Consider the following 16,986-nt stretch of genomic DNA (forward strand, 5'->3'; position numbering starts at 1 on the left):
TACAAGTTTGTCAAAACTCCTGTCAAAGTAAGACATTGTCCCCCTTCTAAAACAGCAGGTCCTTTATTAATCCTACATGAATTTTACATAAACGAAAGGAATACATACCACAGGGATTGAGAAATATAGCACAGGGACGGAATCTATGTTTGTTTTTGGTTGAAGATTCAATTTGTCATTTGTATAAACGGCATTATATGAACCCTTCTTCAGTTTGTTGGCGAAGGGAAACAAGAATAGGCTGGAGAAGATCCAGGCCTAGGATCGTATGCTGATCTTATAAAATCAGCAGTTGAGGAGACAAGTTACTTTTCTGGCCCGCCTACGGTCGCCATGTTATGGACTGAGTGCGATTCACACATTCCAAGAACTCCGGGAAGTCCCGAACATGCCGCGGATATTCGGAACTGAAGTTCGGTCGCTCGGAAATGGCGACGACCGCTCCGAAAGGCGACGACCGTTCTGAGAAAAGGCGACGACCGTTCGGAAAGGCGACGACCGTTTACGAGACGGAAATTTGCGGCGCCGTGGCCCGTCCCAGCCGCGTCTGATTCCCCTGCTCCCTCCTCCACTAACCCGGCCGCTGACTCTCCCTCTAACCCAGCCGCTGACGCTCCCTCTATCCCAGCCGCTGACTCTCCCTCTACCCCGGCCGCTGACTCTTCTTCCCCCCCACCTGCCTCCGCGCCTGAACAGGACGCTCCATCTGTGTCATCCAACCCTACCTCGCCCGCTCCACCCTCAGCTCTCTCTGCCCCCCAGCCTACCCCGGTCTCTCAGACCATGCCTTCCGCTACCACCCCGTCCGTTACTCGTTCCCCTCTGTCCTTCCCTGCCCCCACCCTCCGCCCCTGGGTCGTCCCCCCCTCCTGGGCTGCCTCTGCGCCTGTGCCTCCGCCCGCGCCTGCCCCGGCTACGAAACAAATCCCGAAACTACTTTGTCGTTTCGACGGTTCCGGCACACCAAACTGGGAGGAGTTTGAGACTCACTTTGACAACGAGCGACGCTTTGCGTCCTGGGGGGAGGACACGTGCCGGGCCGTCCTTTTGAAACACCTTTCTGGGGGTGCCCTGACGACGTTTTCGTGCGCGCCGCCCACCATCCGTGACGGATCGGCTGACATCATCTTAGGATACCTAAGACAGATGTACAGACGACCGCAGGACCCACTTCACTACCGCAGTGATATACAGGCCCTGCGACGTGGGACCAAAGAAACCCCGCAGGACTTCGAACTGCGGGTGCGCCAGGCTGTCGCCTTGGCTTACCCCCGGGCTGACCAGTCAATGCGCGACGACCTTGGGATCCAGACGTTTTTGGACAAACTAGCCTTAGACAACCCCAACCTCGCAATGGAGGTGGGGAAGGGCCGCCCTAAGACACTGCACGAGGCGCGGGTCCAGTTGCAGTTTTTGGAGGATCTCCAGAGCAGCGCGCGTCCGTCGTCGCACGTGTACCAAACTTCCACCGCGGGCGTGCAAGACATGCAGAAGCGGATGGAAGAGATGCAGCTGGCTCACGAGAAGCAGCTGAAGGCGCTGTGCGACCGGATTGACCACCTCCAAAAGCGCACGGAGTCGCCCGGCCTGAGTAGCCCGGTCCCGACTCCCCGCCAGGATGGTGGACGCGCGAGCCAGCCCAGCGGGCGACGGCCGCCACGAGATCCTTCCACGCGGTACCAAAATAAGCGTTGCTATGGCTGCGATGAGATTGGTCACATCAAACGCATTTGTCCGAATGCGTCCGGCGCACGCCAGGGAAACGGTCCCAGACTGGCTTAGCGGGTCGTCGGCCAGTCTCCCAAACGGTAAAGACCCTTGCACGACACGGACATACGATTACGAATAAAGAACCACACTCACACACAGGTAGTTTTCACCTTAGTGCGTTGGTGAATGACCGGCGTGTGGAGGTATTGATCGACTCTGGGGCCGATGTTTCGATTATCAGTCGGGACGCACTCGGACAGCTTTTTTCGACTCACACGCCGCCGCTAGCGCCTTACGTGGGCCAGCCTCTCACCAGCGTTGCGGGCGGCCACCTGACAGTGGCCGGCACAGTTGTCCTTGTTCTCCAAATTGCTGAACAGTATTTCCCGACTAATTTCTTAGTATGTGAAAATTCGGCCACTGGACTATTGGTAGGGACCGATTTCTTGACCGAGTTTGAGTGTGAGGTTTCGCTGCGCCATCAGACTTTGACACTACGTGGTTGCCAGGGAGACGTGGTAGTTCCCATCAGACGCCGGACGGGCTTCGGGGTAAGGCGCGTGGTCACGCAGCGCTCGTGGCACGTGGCAGGGCGGACAGCACAGCTGGTGCCCGGGACCCTGTGGAGACGGGGTAAGTCCACGTGCCCGGCGCAGGGTATTGTCCAGCCTGCCTCTTCGCTCGAACGGTTGGGCTTGCTTGGTGAACTTTCTGCACACTCTCCCGATGAACGCAACAAGACACGTGTGTTCCTGGTCAATGAGAGCACGGAACCGGTGATCATTCCCAAGGGCACTGTCATAGGGACTTTCCACCCCATTGAAAGTGACACGCCCACATGCGGTACGTTGACCGTGGCGGCAACAACCCCGTTTGACCTCGAGCCCCACCCACTACCTGTGGACTCGAGAGCCGACCCCCCATTGGCACGGTCACCTGAAGAAGTGCGGGCTGAACTTGAGCCCCTTTTCGATCTAAGCCACATTTCGGACCGGTCGCATAAGGAACAACTGCTTGATCTCCTCGTAAAGTATGAGGACCTCTTCTCTAGAACCCCGGAGGACATGGGCGCCACAGACAAAGTTTTCCATGAAATTGAAACTGGTGACGCCCCTCCGGTTAGGCTCCCGCCCCGACGCGTCTCTCCCCAGGCGAAAGAAACAATTGGCCAGGAATTGGATAAACTGACCAGATTGGGCTTTATTGAAGAATCCTTGTCGCCTTGGGGAGCACCTGTTGTGCTCGTGAACAAAAAAGACGGCACAAAGCGTATGTGTGTCGACTACAGAAGTTTGAACAAAGTCACCAAGAAGTCGTCTTGGCCGCCGCCACGTATAGACGACACCATAGACGCCTTGTCAGGTTCCAAACTATTCTCCACGCTGGACATGAGGTCGGCGTACATGCAAGTCCCACTTGAGGAGTCAGCCAAGGAAAAGACGGCCTTTTGTACTCACCTGGGCTCGTTCCAGTACAACCGTCTTCCCTTTGGACTCTGCGGGGCGCCGTCCACCTTTGCCCGCTTAATGGAGAACGTTTTGCGAGGTTTACAGCCTCACCTGTGCATGGCCTACCTGGATGACAATATTGTTCATTCCGATGACGTCGTCGCTCACCATTTGGCAAACCTTAAGGCTGTGTTCCTACGTTACCGAGAAGCGAACTTAAAGCTCAACCCCGAGAAGTGCAAATTCCTCGTCCCTGAAGTAGAGTTTCTCGGCCACGTCATTTCTGGCCAAGGCGTGCGTACCGACCCCAAAAAGGTTAGTGCTATCTCTGACTGGCCTGCGCCGCGCACGGTGCGTCAGGTACAGCAGTTCATGGGTTTGGCTAACTATTATAGACGATTCATCAAAGACTTTTCCAAAATCGCCAAACCCCTCACGGTTTTGACTCGGAAGAACACTCGCTTCCAGTGGACAGAGGACTGCGACCGCGCCTTTAGCACGCTCAAGCAGCACTTAGTGTCGGCGCCAATCCTGGCCTATCCGGACTTCTCCAAACCCTTCATTGTTGACACAGATGCGTCTGACGTCGGCATTGGAGGCGTGCTGAGTCAAGTTCAGGACGGTCAGGAGCGGGTAATTTCTTACTACAGCCGATCTCTGTCGCCTGCTGAGCAACGCTATTGTGTGCACCGTCGGGAAATGCTAGCGGCAGTTGAGTTCATTACAAAACACGAATGTTATTTGCAAGGCCCTGAGTTTTTGCTCCGTACCGATCACAGCGCGCTGCAATACTTGATGAAGATGAGGAATCCCTCTAGTCAGTATGCGCGCTGGTTATTACGTTTGGCCACTTACAATTTCCGAATTGAGCATCGACCAGGAGCCCGCCATGGCAACGCAGACGGTCTGAGTCGACGGCCCTGTAACCAGTGCGGCAAAACCGACCTGGACAGTGAGCCCCATTTGATTTGCGCGGCCCGGCAGGTGGATCCCGATGGGCTCAGCCCCATCCCTGCTTTGTCTAAGGATCAAATTCGTCGTGCTCAGCGTGCTGACCCGACATTGGCTTGCCTCGTTTTGGACATGCAAAGAGGCACTCAACCTAACCAGTTAGACCTACAAAGGCTAACTCGGGAACAACGCACGCTGTATTCTCATTGGCCATGTCTAGAATTCAGGGACGGCGTTCTTTACAGAAATTGGACTAGAAATGAGGGCCTGGGACAACAGCTGCAACTACTGCTCCCAAGGGCGCTCGTCCCTCGCGTACTTAAGATGGTCCATGACGACCCGCTGGGCGGTCATCTAGGCGTAGACAAGACCCTAGATAAACTTAGGTCTGCCTTCCACTGGCCCGGCATGCAACACGACGTGACTGCCCACGTGTCCGGCTGTGAGACGTGCATCCGGAGCAAGACTGGCAGACGCAAACCCCGAGGCCCCCTGCAGTCTAGCATAGTCGGCTTCCCTAACGACCGCGTCGCCATGGACATCGCTGGCCCTTACCCGAAGTCACGTTCGGGTAACAAGTACATTTTGGTCGCGTCGGACTATTTTACTAAGTGGGTCGAGATTTTCCCAATGGAGGATGAGACGGCGGAGTCTGTAGCTAAGTGCTTTTACAAAGGTTGGATTTGTGTCCACGGCCCCCCACAGTCTTTACACACAGATCAGGGTAGAAATTTCGATTCTGTGTTGGTGAAGGGCCTTTGTCGGCTGATGAAAATCCATAAGACTCGGACGACGCCTTATCACCCCCAGTCAGATGGTCTTGTTGAGCGCTTCAACAGGACCATGGGAAACATCTTGCGCGCTTACGTGGCGTCCAACCAGCGGGACTGGGATGAGCACTTGCCTGCAGTCAAGTTTGCTTACAATACCAGTTGCCACGCGACCACTGGTTTTTCGCCTTTCTTTTTACTGCACGGTCGCGAGGCTCGCCTCCCTATTCACCTCATGGCGCGTGTCCCTACTTTCGTTGGTGAAGTCCATGACTACGTGGAGGTAATCCAAAACCGCCTACCGCTAGTATTCAAAATGGTGCAGGAGAATACACAACAACAGCAACGTAGACAGAAAGAGCTCTTCGACCAGAAAACGTATGGCAAGCCCTACGAGATTGGCGATACTGTCTTCGTTCTGAACAAACAGGTAGGAAAGGGACTTGCCCGGAAATTGGCGCGGAAGTATGACGGCCCGTTTGAGGTCGTGCGCCGCATTGGCGACCTTACGTACGAAGTGCGCAACATGAGAGGGAGACGACAGCAGAAGGTAGTGCATTTTGAAAATCTCATACCTTTCTCACGCACACAGGTGGATCCGGATTACGACCCGCGGAATGACGGCGCTCGCCGTCCTGCCCGCCCTAACCGTAACCGGCGCCCCGCACTTTCCCTTTCAGAGGGTCCCGTAATGTCAGGGGGGGAGGCCTCCCAGGGCACTTTTTCTTCTTCCGTTTCAGGTTCTGACCAGACGTCCGACGGTGATGATGAGGCTGATGGGGAGACCAGACCGAAGGTTCCGGTACAACCCAGGCAGAGACATCCTGCTAACCGGGACGCTGTTGGCGATGAGCGACCCATGCTGAGACAGCCTGCTAACCTGGACGCTGTGTATCCTGACACGGACGGTTCCAGTGCCTACCTGACGTGCCCTGACGACCCCGATGTCGACGACCCGGGACGGAGTTCAACGAGCCATGCTGCCGACCTTCTGCGACCGACGCCACCTTCGACGAGCGCTGCTGTTGACGACCTGCGACCGAGACCACGCCGGCAGCGACGGAGACCGACGCGTCTGGATGATTACATAGCACTGGACTATAGTGACTCTAGTGACTAGTCGGACTCCTTACCTGAGTTGTGCAGAACAAGGTCAAACCTCCGCGTACACTGGGTTTTAGACGGCACTTATCGTTCGGCGGGGTGAGGTGGCGCCTGAGCGCGTGCCGATTGCGTTGTCGATCTCTGTCCCCCCCTGTGAATCACTGTGGCTACGTACCTGGGTTTTAGGTATCAGGTAGTAGTAAGTTTTAGTCGTTCCCGAGGACATGTGAAGTACCTCCGGAGCTGAGAGGATGGTAGGTATACACGTTTCTGTTCTGCACGCCGTAGTCAAGGAGGTAGCTTCTCCAGCCGACGTCGTTCGCGTGCTGCGTGTCCATCTCTCAGGTATAGTATGACTTTGAGGATTGAGTCAGTAATCTCCAAGGAGATTAGGAGTAAATCTCTCCTCTGGTGAGTATGCGTTAAGGCTACTCGGGTGTCAGTTTAAGTGATTATCCAGGTGTTCTTGTGAGAGTTTCGTCTTCCGTCGGTGCCGCTCGTGCGCCTGCCCCTTGTCGTGTGGTATGTGCCAGTCCCCGCCGTCACGCCTTGGTCCTGATCTTTGTGAAGCACACTCAGAACTGTAAATATCTGTATCTTATAGTAGTTTAGTCTTATCGTAACGTATCATATTGTATTGTAGCTTACTATTGCCATGTGTTACCTTGCGATGTATGACTATGTTACTTTGACATGTATTTTGACAAGTGTGATTATGATTATGTATGGTGGATACATAAACAGGAGTACCACAGGTGAGTAAACACCTGCAGTCGGTTAGAGCACAGGAAAAATCGTACCTCCCCCTCATGAAAGATTGACATACTCTTTTTCGGTTTCTTTCGGCAATATTTTATGGATGAGTAGGGTTGGGTAGCCGGCTCTCGACATTTTTTGGTACTCTTGTTGGGTCAAGCTAAGACACTTGATGTATAGTATGGACATGTCAAACTCTGTATTTTTTTTACTTTTTTTTTCCCTTCTTTTTTCATGTTCTGATTGTACGGTGATTTTAGTTAACATACTCTCCTGGTGATTATAGTTAGGTAGTGTACGAGGACGCACACTGCTTAAAGGAGAGGGGATAGTGTAACAGCCCTGATTTAGTGATTTATGGTTCCCGTGACGTAGTGACATATGACGTAGTGCTTAGTATCCATATTTAGATCTCCAGCTTCTTAGTTCATTTACATACTCATTAGATTAGCCAATGACTGGTGAGAGCAGTCAGCGTCAGTATTAGATATTAGCTAGCCCGCTCCCTTTTGAATTAGTCGAGACCAGGACCCCAGGTTAGTGACACACACTCCTTGTAGTTCGTAGATTCCACTCCTGTAACCTAGACCATTGTACTTGCAACTCTAAGACTAGACCATTGTAACTAGACCATCGACTCGGTATTGACTTGTATATACAGCAGATAGATCATAATACAACAGCCCGTACAATCTGAATCGACCCGTCTCCGTGTGTTTTACTTGGTTAACTAGCAGATCATATAGACGCGTAACTTACGTGAGTAAAGTTAGCCCAACACCTAAAGTACACCGATCCCTAAATTCTACAGGGCAGCTAGAAATATTGGCTGAAAAGCCAGGCTGTCTGAAAGAAATGCCTAAACTCAGTAGGACTGTGGCCGTTAGGGCACTTAAAAGCCATCACATAGAGAATGGTCCCCAGGCTTGAGGATCTGCTAAAAGCAATGCGCTGCCACACACCCAGTTAGAGATTAAACATTATACAAGCTGTCAACGCCTTTATAAGGGCTCTTCCTGCAGTAGGTGTGGAGAAAAGAGGACCATCAAGCACCCCTTTTATATTTGAATAACCTTCTCCCTGCTGCCTAACACTGCAACTGTTTACCAAATATTATACATCAAACTTCCTGTCATTACACTACCCCACACATCATAGTGTTAAAACTAACAAGGAGGTCATCATTACAAACTGCATGGGTCTGAATCATGGCTCTTCAAAGATCTTTCCTGTTGATTTATTTTGTATTACGTAGGTTCTATCTAGTCTGGAGGAACAGTTTCTCCTTCTCCGTATTCCACCTGTCCCTGAGCTGCTGTTTCAGGTCCTCCCCCACAAATGTGTGGTCTATACTGCTGTAGGACAGGTCCCACAGGGCAGGTCTGGTCAGGCCAAACGTCTCCGCTGCAAGCCGGTACTCCTCTGATAATGTGGTGCAGAAAACACCCTTGTCATCCGTCTGTAACAAAGTACAGGAACAGTAGACGTACATTTTCAACTTCACAGCAGGGTTGTAATGATGTTTCACTCCATACCATCAGTATGGGAGGGAACTGTATTGTTTACCCTCCATGTAAATGGGGGGTATTGTTTTTACTCCGTTTCATGTTTGGTCTGATATCTGAAGATCGGTGAGAAGGAACTGTATGATATTTGGCAGATTGATGGATGGGGCCTTGGAGATTGTGTAGGTTGACTTTGAGCACCTGGTGATTGACCTTGGTACTGCAGTTTAATTTTTTATTCTATTGTTGGCACGTTATGGTCCGTGTGTGCGATGCTAAGGTAGCATGTAGTTGTGGTTACAATGGTTTAGTGATGTAAATTTGGGCCCCCTAGCTGTTTGCTTTGAACCGGAATTGCTATCTCAATGTCAGATTGTTTGCGTTGAATGATCTCAGAACCCGGTGGATGGTTGGCGATCATTTTTGGTATGTGGGTAGACGCTGATTGTCTTTGCGTTTTAGCGTGCATTAGCAGGTTGTCGTAGATTTGCATTGCTTATTTAAAAGGATTTTCACATTTTCACCCCTATTTCATAATAGGATGGTCTGTTTGACCCCAAATTGGTACAGAGTGTTTTTGTTTATACCTCCAGCTGGCAGGTCAGGCCAATCTATTTTTACCTCTAGACGTCTGCAGGAAATATATCTTATCTTTAATCGGTCATTCAGCAGGGAACTGGGTCATCTGTGGTGCTTGAGAGGTCATTGACCTCAAACAAACCATGGTAACAAGACACTAAACGCCTGCACATGACAGCTTGGGCAACCCCTTCCAATACGAAGTGCCACAACAAAATTCTTAAAGGATAGACATCTATAGACATCTATCATTCTGCTGATAAAAACAAAGTTTGACTCATAATATCTCTATTAAAATACACCAAAAGATTACAAAATAACAAGCTATTTCATGGAGGGACGATGTCTACGACTTCTCCTTGTTTGTTGTTGTTTCTTCTTCTCCTTCTGCCATTTGGTCAAATGGATTCCACTTTTTAATTTTTGGACCAAATGATATGAAATTATGGATGCAAAAAGAGTGAGGAATTTTTTTTTTCATTTGTTGATGATATAGACCTTTAGAATCATTTTACCAAGTTTTTTTGCACATTTTCAAACCAAAGATGTATATTCCAGACTCCTGCACCCTTGTATTAATACATGTATCAATTGATCAATTGAAATTTGGTATGGGGATGCTCAAGAGAACTAGAGAGGCCGACATTTGCTTGGGAGCAAATACAGCATATTTCAGTCCATCTCCCTCCCACGCAAAAGTGGACTATTCCAAACTTACCCCAGTGTAAAACTGGCAAAGATTCTCAAATAAATGAATTATATAGTAGCTATGAAATTGAGAACAAAGATGCAAGAACAAGCACATTGAATCTCGAAAGCTTTACTAGTCTTATTACAGGTATGCAAATACTTGGTATAAAATAGCTTATCTATAAGTAAAACGTTTTAAAATAATGTAGTCACCAATTGATTTTAATATATTGAATGATCGTACATTCCTGTTTTAATCTATGTGATAAGAATTTTGTATTATGTTGTCTAAGATGAATGAATTGTGAAAGAACCACAATTCAGCCTATGTAAGGCTGCCATGGTTTTTATCCTTAATAAACCATTTCATCCATTCCGCACGACTTACGTGCAATGTGACCTCAGGTAACCCGCAATGGAACACGTGTTCCATGGCCAATGACAGATGGAACAGGCCATTCTTTAGATAGAACATGGAACGGGTATAGCACTTTTGGCCCTTTTTTTGCTGAAAATAGCCCCCCAAATGAGTCATTTGGAAGTGGTGTATGCCAAATATGTGACTGCTATTCTGTAGACACATGTTCAAGGTACCCTTATACCGAATTTCAGATCATTTGGTTGTAATACCAGGGCTCAGGATCCAAAAATCCATTTTTTGGCGAAAAATGCCCCAAAAAACCTTCATAAAAATTTTTCAAAGGCATGTATCAAAAAATGAAAAAAAACGCCTGGGGGTATTGGCTCACTCTACCTCTATGCCAAATTTCAAGTCATTTGGCTGAATGATGGCGCAGTTGAATCCCTTTGACTGTTTGGCAGGAGAAGGAGAAGAAGAAGAAGAAGAAACATCAGAGAACACAATATATTTCATCCATACCATGGTATGGACTGAAATATAAATAGAGAGATGTTGTGTATACTCACACATAACACACAGGGCTGTTTCCTGCTGTACCAGTGCTGGAAGTGGTGCTCCCCGTAGGACGCCACAGTTTGCGCCTTCACATTGGACGTCAGACAGATTTCTGAAAATCAATCTTTTATGTTACAGACCAACAAAGGTTTGGAATGGTAAAATCTAATGCAAGATGGGTAAAGATTAAGTGTATGAGCTGTGTGATCTCACCAAAAGGCATCTTCCTGTCAGCCACCACAGCTGCGAGGTCCTGGTTGTGGTGGATGAAGGTTCCGTGTCCGACCCTGTCCGGGGGGAGGGACAGCAGTGCAGAGGTCTCCGGGGCAACGGCCTGCTGGGATATCTGACAGGGAACAGGACTGGTGTGTTATTCAATAATCACCTGGAAGGAACATCATTATCTAACATGATAGCAACATCATTCTCTATCATAGCAACATCATTCTCTACCATACATGTAGCAACATCATTCTCTACCATAGCAACATCATTCTCTACCATAGCAACATCATTCTCTACCATAGCAACATCATTCTCTGTCATAGCAACATCATTCTCTATCATAGCAACATCATTCTCTATCATACATGTAGCAACATCATTCTCTACCATAGCAACATCATTCTCTATCATAGCAACATCATTCTCTACCATAGCAACATCATTCTCTACCATAGCAACATCATTCTCTACCATAGCAACATCATTCTCTACCATAGCAACATCATTCTCTGTCATAGCAATGTCATTCTCTACCATAGCAACATCATTCTATACCATAGTCACATCAACATCTCACTGGACGGAAAACCGAATTTCCACAAGTTTCCAAGCTGGGACACGTAGGTGAAACCTGACATGTCCCAGCCGTGTACATAAGTTCCCATCCCGGCGTGTCCAATGTAGGAAACCTGTGCACACAATGGGACACGCGAAGTGTCCAGGATTTCCCACTGTTGGAAACGTCTCGTGTCCTGACTAATTATCGTCACAATGGAGTATCCAACCTAAGAAAATAGGTATGGCAATCTATAAGCAGTTTTGTTGTGTTTGTTTACACATATTGCCATGGGACTTTGCGAGTCTGGCTTTACATAGCAGACTATTTTGCGTCTGCACCAGGCTATATAGATTGACCGCCGCTAAAGAATCTAGCAGGATATGCAAAGCTTGATATGAACGCCGGGGTCTAAGAGTTTTCTGAAGTTTATACTTAGTACATGTCGTTAACGTTTTCTGTACATGGCCCTACAGCGCATGGATGTACAATAGAAATAATTATCACTCCGCTTTAGTAAATTTTCTGCTAGAAATGGCGTGAACCCCTGATACATTTTGGCGTATACTATCGGTAAATCAAGAAAGCATGCCGACGGACGCCGATAGGGCTTCGCTAGGATCTGTTCTTCCCGTAGTAGTCGCTCCATTAGCGCTAGTACAGCCCCATTTGAATGTGTAAAACTTCATGTCTACAGTCCCGTTTCGATTCGTTCATTAAATTTAGAAAAGTAGATTTTATTAAGATATGATTTTACAAACTAATTGTGGAAGTACTAGTACTTAGTACTGATGTAAACAAGAAACAATATACGCGCTCTGGTTGAGTTCATGGCATTTACATGAAACAAGGTGCTAATAGCAGCCCTATGATTGGTCCCCGCTAGAAATCTACTGGATGTCATATAGTGTACACGGGGGGAGGGGGCTCGGGGGAGGGGTAAAGGGAGATAGGAGGCCATGATGCTACTTTCCATTACAAAAGGTATATTTGAGGCGTGGCCGGGTGTGTCGACTGGGCTCGCGCATGCGCATTTGGTTTCACCAAGTGGGGGAGATAATTACGATAATTGCCGCTAAATTATGCATAAGACATTCGTGGAACAGAGGCAAACACCTGAAGTTTCCATACGTGTACACAGATATCCCGACCACGTGCACGCAAATTTCCACCATAGGACACGAAATGGAAATCTGAGCGGTCCGTTTCCCACGTTTTCCACAAGTTTCCCACAGCGGACACGCCGCGTGTGCACCTTGGACATCAGTGGAAACTCGCGGAAACTTCGGATTTCCTAGCGAGTATCCACAGATATCCACGAGGGAAATCTCGGTTTTCGTCTGGTGATCTACCATAGCAACATGAGCGCTTCAGAAAAAGACAGCAGTACAGACAGCAATACAGAAAAGTGATTTCTGAGACAGCAATACAGACCTCAGCGATGTGAAGAGCCAGCTTCAGTCCACAGTTCTGTGCCTCTTTCAGCACGGGGATAAAGTCCCTCCCATCCCCCACCTGCAACATGGTACAGTCCAATCACACAGTTACGTTGTAGTTCTGTGCCTTAGGGACAGTTTCTTACCTTGCATGGATCATATCAGTCTGGAGTAATGTAGCTGTACTTAAATCTGCTCGAAACTATTGTGTTACACCTTTAGGTTTAATAAGTAAAACAAGGAAATCAAAAATGTAATATAATCAATCTTGTTACATTTTTCTACTACTGCTATAAAAGACTATATGAATGAACCTCCATGCTCAAATCAAATCTGTAATAGCCAGTGTACTGTAACTGCTCTTCAGCATAACACACCGGGTTTGGTATGGTAGTTTTTGGCATTGCCTCAGAGGGGATGTTCTAATCAGTCTGCAAGTATGTTCTAATCAATCTGCAAGGATCCTAGTAATTGTATGGAAATTTCTGTAATGTTAACAGGAATGTGCCAATCCTTGTAGGGATTGACAGATTATTGTGATTTTTGTTATGTAGCTGAAGAATAAATTTTATTCATCATTGAATTTCATAATAGTAAACCAAAACTGTTGCCATGGCAATAGTTTTCTTGCTAACCCTTCTTCTTGCTGTTTCTGTTTACATAAAACAAAGGTCAAAGACGGTGTCCTTACAGCTGGGTTTCCGCTGAGGTCGATGCCCACCACGACCCCAGGTGACCTCAGCATGTACTCCTGCGCCAGCCGGACGGTTGTCATGGCCGTCTCCACGGACTGGCGCCGGTCGATCGCCAGCAGAAGTCTGCAACACACAGGGTCAAATTCTCTGCACTGTTCAACTAGCAGTAAGATGTGGACAGACACTCGCACATTGGAATATCTCATCAACTTGAAGTGTATCCAGTATTTGGTTATAACGTTACATTGCACTACTGCAGGGGTCCCTGACACAGGGTTCGGCAGTAGTACACTAGTCTTCACACCATGTAAAGCCTATATAGTTGTAATCTATAACAACAGGTATTAAGCCTGCAGCTGCTATTAAGTGTCAAGATAAAATAATGGAGAGCAAACAACAGATGGACTACCAAAGACAGCGGGGGTTCAGAAAATATAGACAACTGAAAACCATAATGATTGTTGCATACCTGACGACCACATCCTCCCTGTCCTTACACTTCTGTATGGCAGACAGGATGGATTCTACATATGATTGGGGTGTCATACCTGCAACAGGGTAACACAAACTCATCTTGAAGAAACAAAATTCATCAGAAATTCAGCTTTTAAGATGACAACTACAGTATCTCCTGATTTTGTTTGTTCAAAATCCATTGTTTGAATCATAGGCCAGGCTAGGATGTTGACTTCATGGCTCCTTTCGTAGCATTAATTTTTTTTTCACATACCTGCCTAAAAAATTCAAGAACCAACACATCGACTTACAATGGCCTTACCTCCAGGAAACTAACTGACCTGTGTGAGGCATATGTCTCGGAGTACTCCTGAGTTCCAGGTATCTTACACCATCTGCAGCAAATTCTGATATCACATCCTCCGTCATCTACAACCAACAAAACCACTGCAGGTCACTACTGCATAGTAACAAGTTTCCTCAATGCAAGGTTGTAATTCACACTGCAGACTCTCAGGAAGTGGTTTGGTTGTCCATGAGTGTATTGGAACTGTCAACAGTAAGATAGTGAGGATACCATATAGACACAGTACATACTCCTCATACCAGTTCCTACTACCCAGAGCCTAACTGAAACAATCTCCACCCATTCACTTCAAATCATTGCTGCTGCAGACAAAATACATGCAAACCCCCTAAAGCATGCCCACCCAACACAATACATTGTACTTCCATCCCAGAAGTATGATTGTGAAGCAGCACCACACACTCACCATGAAGATAGACTCCTCGGTGTCAGACAGGTCTTGGATGATCTTAAAGATTCGGAAGGGTCTGCAAGTAACACAAGCATAACTGTGTTCAGTGGAAAATACAATATTTGTTCACTAGATGAATATATGTGAAATTTGCCATGCACTCAACCTTAGTTAATTACAAACAAATAAAACAAAACAAAATGAGACTTAGGTTTCTGGAAAGTATTTGGTTTAAAGTTTGAAGTTTAAATAGCAATGAATTCATTGCTTTGAAAGAACAAATTTGGAATTATATATATATAGTTTTTTATATTTTTTTTGGGGGGGGGCAGATGAAATAAGCATGAAATTGAAGATTTCAGATGCCACCAATTTACAATTTTGCACCAAAAGATCTACTTAGAGAAGACGTTGCCTTACTCCTGAAGATGTCTTGTCTCACCCTTCCCGATGGCGGTGTCCCCCTGAAGGCCCTCATGGCCGACGCCCTTCTTCACCTGTAGTTTCTGGATGGTTGTCTCACTAACCGAGCCACTCAGGTGGGCATGGAGCTCCTGCAATTACCCATCAATATCCAATCAATAATCAATAACTCAGACAGAACCACTCTGGTGGTTATGGAGCTCCTGCAATAATGAATCAATAATCAATTAATCAATAACTCTGAGAAAACCACTCGGGTGGGCATGGAGATCCTGCACTAACCAATCAATAACCCATCAATGACCAATCAATAATCAATTAATGAATAACTCTGAGTCTCTGAATAAACTGCTCTGGTGGGAATGGAGCTCCTGCAATTAGTAATATACTCTCATCTGCCAAATAACATACGGGTACGTTTATTTTTTTGGCCCAACATCCACCCAGTACGTTGTTATTTTGCACAGTACGTTTATTAATTTTTTTGAAAACCAGTAATTTTTTTTCAACTTTCGTGTGAAAAAAATTGACAAATCATCGACGTGAAGACGTTTATAAACGCATATTGTAGCGAGAAACTTGTCATTTTCGGGCCGGTTTTTGCAATCACTGCATGCATAAATTTGTCTGAGTGTTCTATTGTCATGGGTGGTGCTTATCAAAATACAAAATATTAAATGCTCTTTTTTTTGTCTATTTAAATTCCTAATTGCAAATAACAGTTAAAGATTTGTGCATATATCAGTAAGGGTGCATTTTAGTACAAGAGACACAGGTTACCCGTCAATTTTGGTAATTTTCCGGGGGGTACGTTTATTCCAGGGGTATGTTTATTTGATTTTGAAGATTTGTCCGGGGGGTACGTTTATTCCGGGGGGTATGTTTATTCGGCAGATGAGAGTACCCTCACAGATCATTCAGGCAGGCATGGAGCTTCAATCAGTAAATGTTACCTGTGATTTTGAGCATACAGCGTACTAGTATATCTTACAAACTTTGTAAAGAAAAAAACTAATTAACGTTACTACAGATTGTCCACTTCCTTTTACCCTCTCGAGCACATCAAACGACAGCATGTATAACGAGATCTCTCTCATATATCTATATCTATTCCTCAAGACGTAAGAAAATGCTCTTACCACTTTCGGAAGGCGTCTGCAGAAATCAGGTAGCCCTACCGCCTCGTCCATGGCAGGGATCAGCTGCGGCCCCCTCCCCAACCAAAAATATCGTTGAAGGCTTGCAGCTAACGTTATCAACAAGACTCAAGTTTCAAATCTTGACAACTGTCTTGCTTCTTTTCCTACGACGGTGACACAATATTAAACTAACAGGAGTTGATCGGAGTCTTGTCGTGATACCATTTATTGAATTTTAGATGGCAAACAGCATGCCAACACACGTTAGACCAAATAATCTGGTGACCTTCGACCCCACCTTTAAAAGCGCCACCACGCATCTTACTGTATGTCGACACGCACGGCCACTGTCCCACGGTCATGCTAACAAACATAAGGATAGGTTATGACTGTGATAGGGATGGGCTATGACATAAGGATAGGTTGTGACCGTGATGAAGATGGGCTATGACATAAGGATAGGTTGTGACCGTGATGAAGATGGGCTATGACATAAGGATAGGTCGTGATGGAGGCTGTATCTCAGGTCTGTGTCTTCAGTATTATTAAGCAGTATAACCGCCCTTGATTCAGTAAAAGGGCCTGGCTATTCGACTTCAACAGCCGAAAGTTCCACTCTGCTTTGTTAAGTTCCACTTCTGCGATAGTTTGTTCTTTTCTGGGTCTGGTATTAGGTACTTAGGGCTTAGCAGTTGGTACGTACACTGGAAGTTTATTAGTTGTTTTGTACATCATGCATAGTCTGGACATTTTTCGTCTGTCTCCCAGTTAGACCCACTGTAGGTTTCGTTTCATTTCCGTTACAGTTACTTAAACCAGCACCTCTTTCATAGTTGTTCGTGCAGAATCTTGCAGCTTGATTCTGTTCC

The 16,986-nt window shown here is 46.9% G+C and overlaps 2 protein-coding genes across 2 annotated transcripts in view; one reads left to right on the forward strand and one right to left on the reverse strand.

The window, feature by feature from the left end:
* Window positions 1–2,266, forward strand: part of LOC109469702 (zinc finger homeobox protein 4-like) — a 22,386-nt gene extending 20,120 nt beyond the window's left edge. Inside the window, exon 2 of the mRNA XM_019768271.1 lies at window positions 533–2,266. Coding sequence (XP_019623830.1) covers window positions 533–1,782 — 1,250 coding nt within the window. The 3' untranslated portion in view covers window positions 1,783–2,266. The remainder of the gene's footprint in view (window positions 1–532) is intronic.
* Window positions 2,267–7,564: 5,298 nt separating this feature from the next.
* On the reverse strand, window positions 7,565–16,404 carry LOC109469710 (adenosine deaminase-like protein). The gene is made up of 10 exons (XM_019768286.1): window positions 16,118–16,404; window positions 14,976–15,109; window positions 14,571–14,631; window positions 14,139–14,226; window positions 13,811–13,889; window positions 13,338–13,464; window positions 12,645–12,725; window positions 10,643–10,775; window positions 10,441–10,541; window positions 7,565–8,198 (listed from the first exon to the last, which is right to left on the reverse strand). The coding sequence occupies exons 1-10, from the start codon at window positions 16,166–16,168 to the stop codon at window positions 7,998–8,000; spliced, it is 1,056 nt and encodes a 351-aa protein (XP_019623845.1). The 5' UTR covers window positions 16,169–16,404; the 3' UTR covers window positions 7,565–7,997.
* Window positions 16,405–16,986: the final 582 nt, after the last annotated feature.

This window comes from Branchiostoma belcheri, unplaced genomic scaffold, assembly GCF_001625305.1.
Source record: "Branchiostoma belcheri isolate BF01 breed outbred unplaced genomic scaffold, Haploidv18h27 scaffold21, whole genome shotgun sequence".
Taxonomy (NCBI): Eukaryota; Metazoa; Chordata; class Leptocardii; order Amphioxiformes; family Branchiostomatidae; genus Branchiostoma; species Branchiostoma belcheri.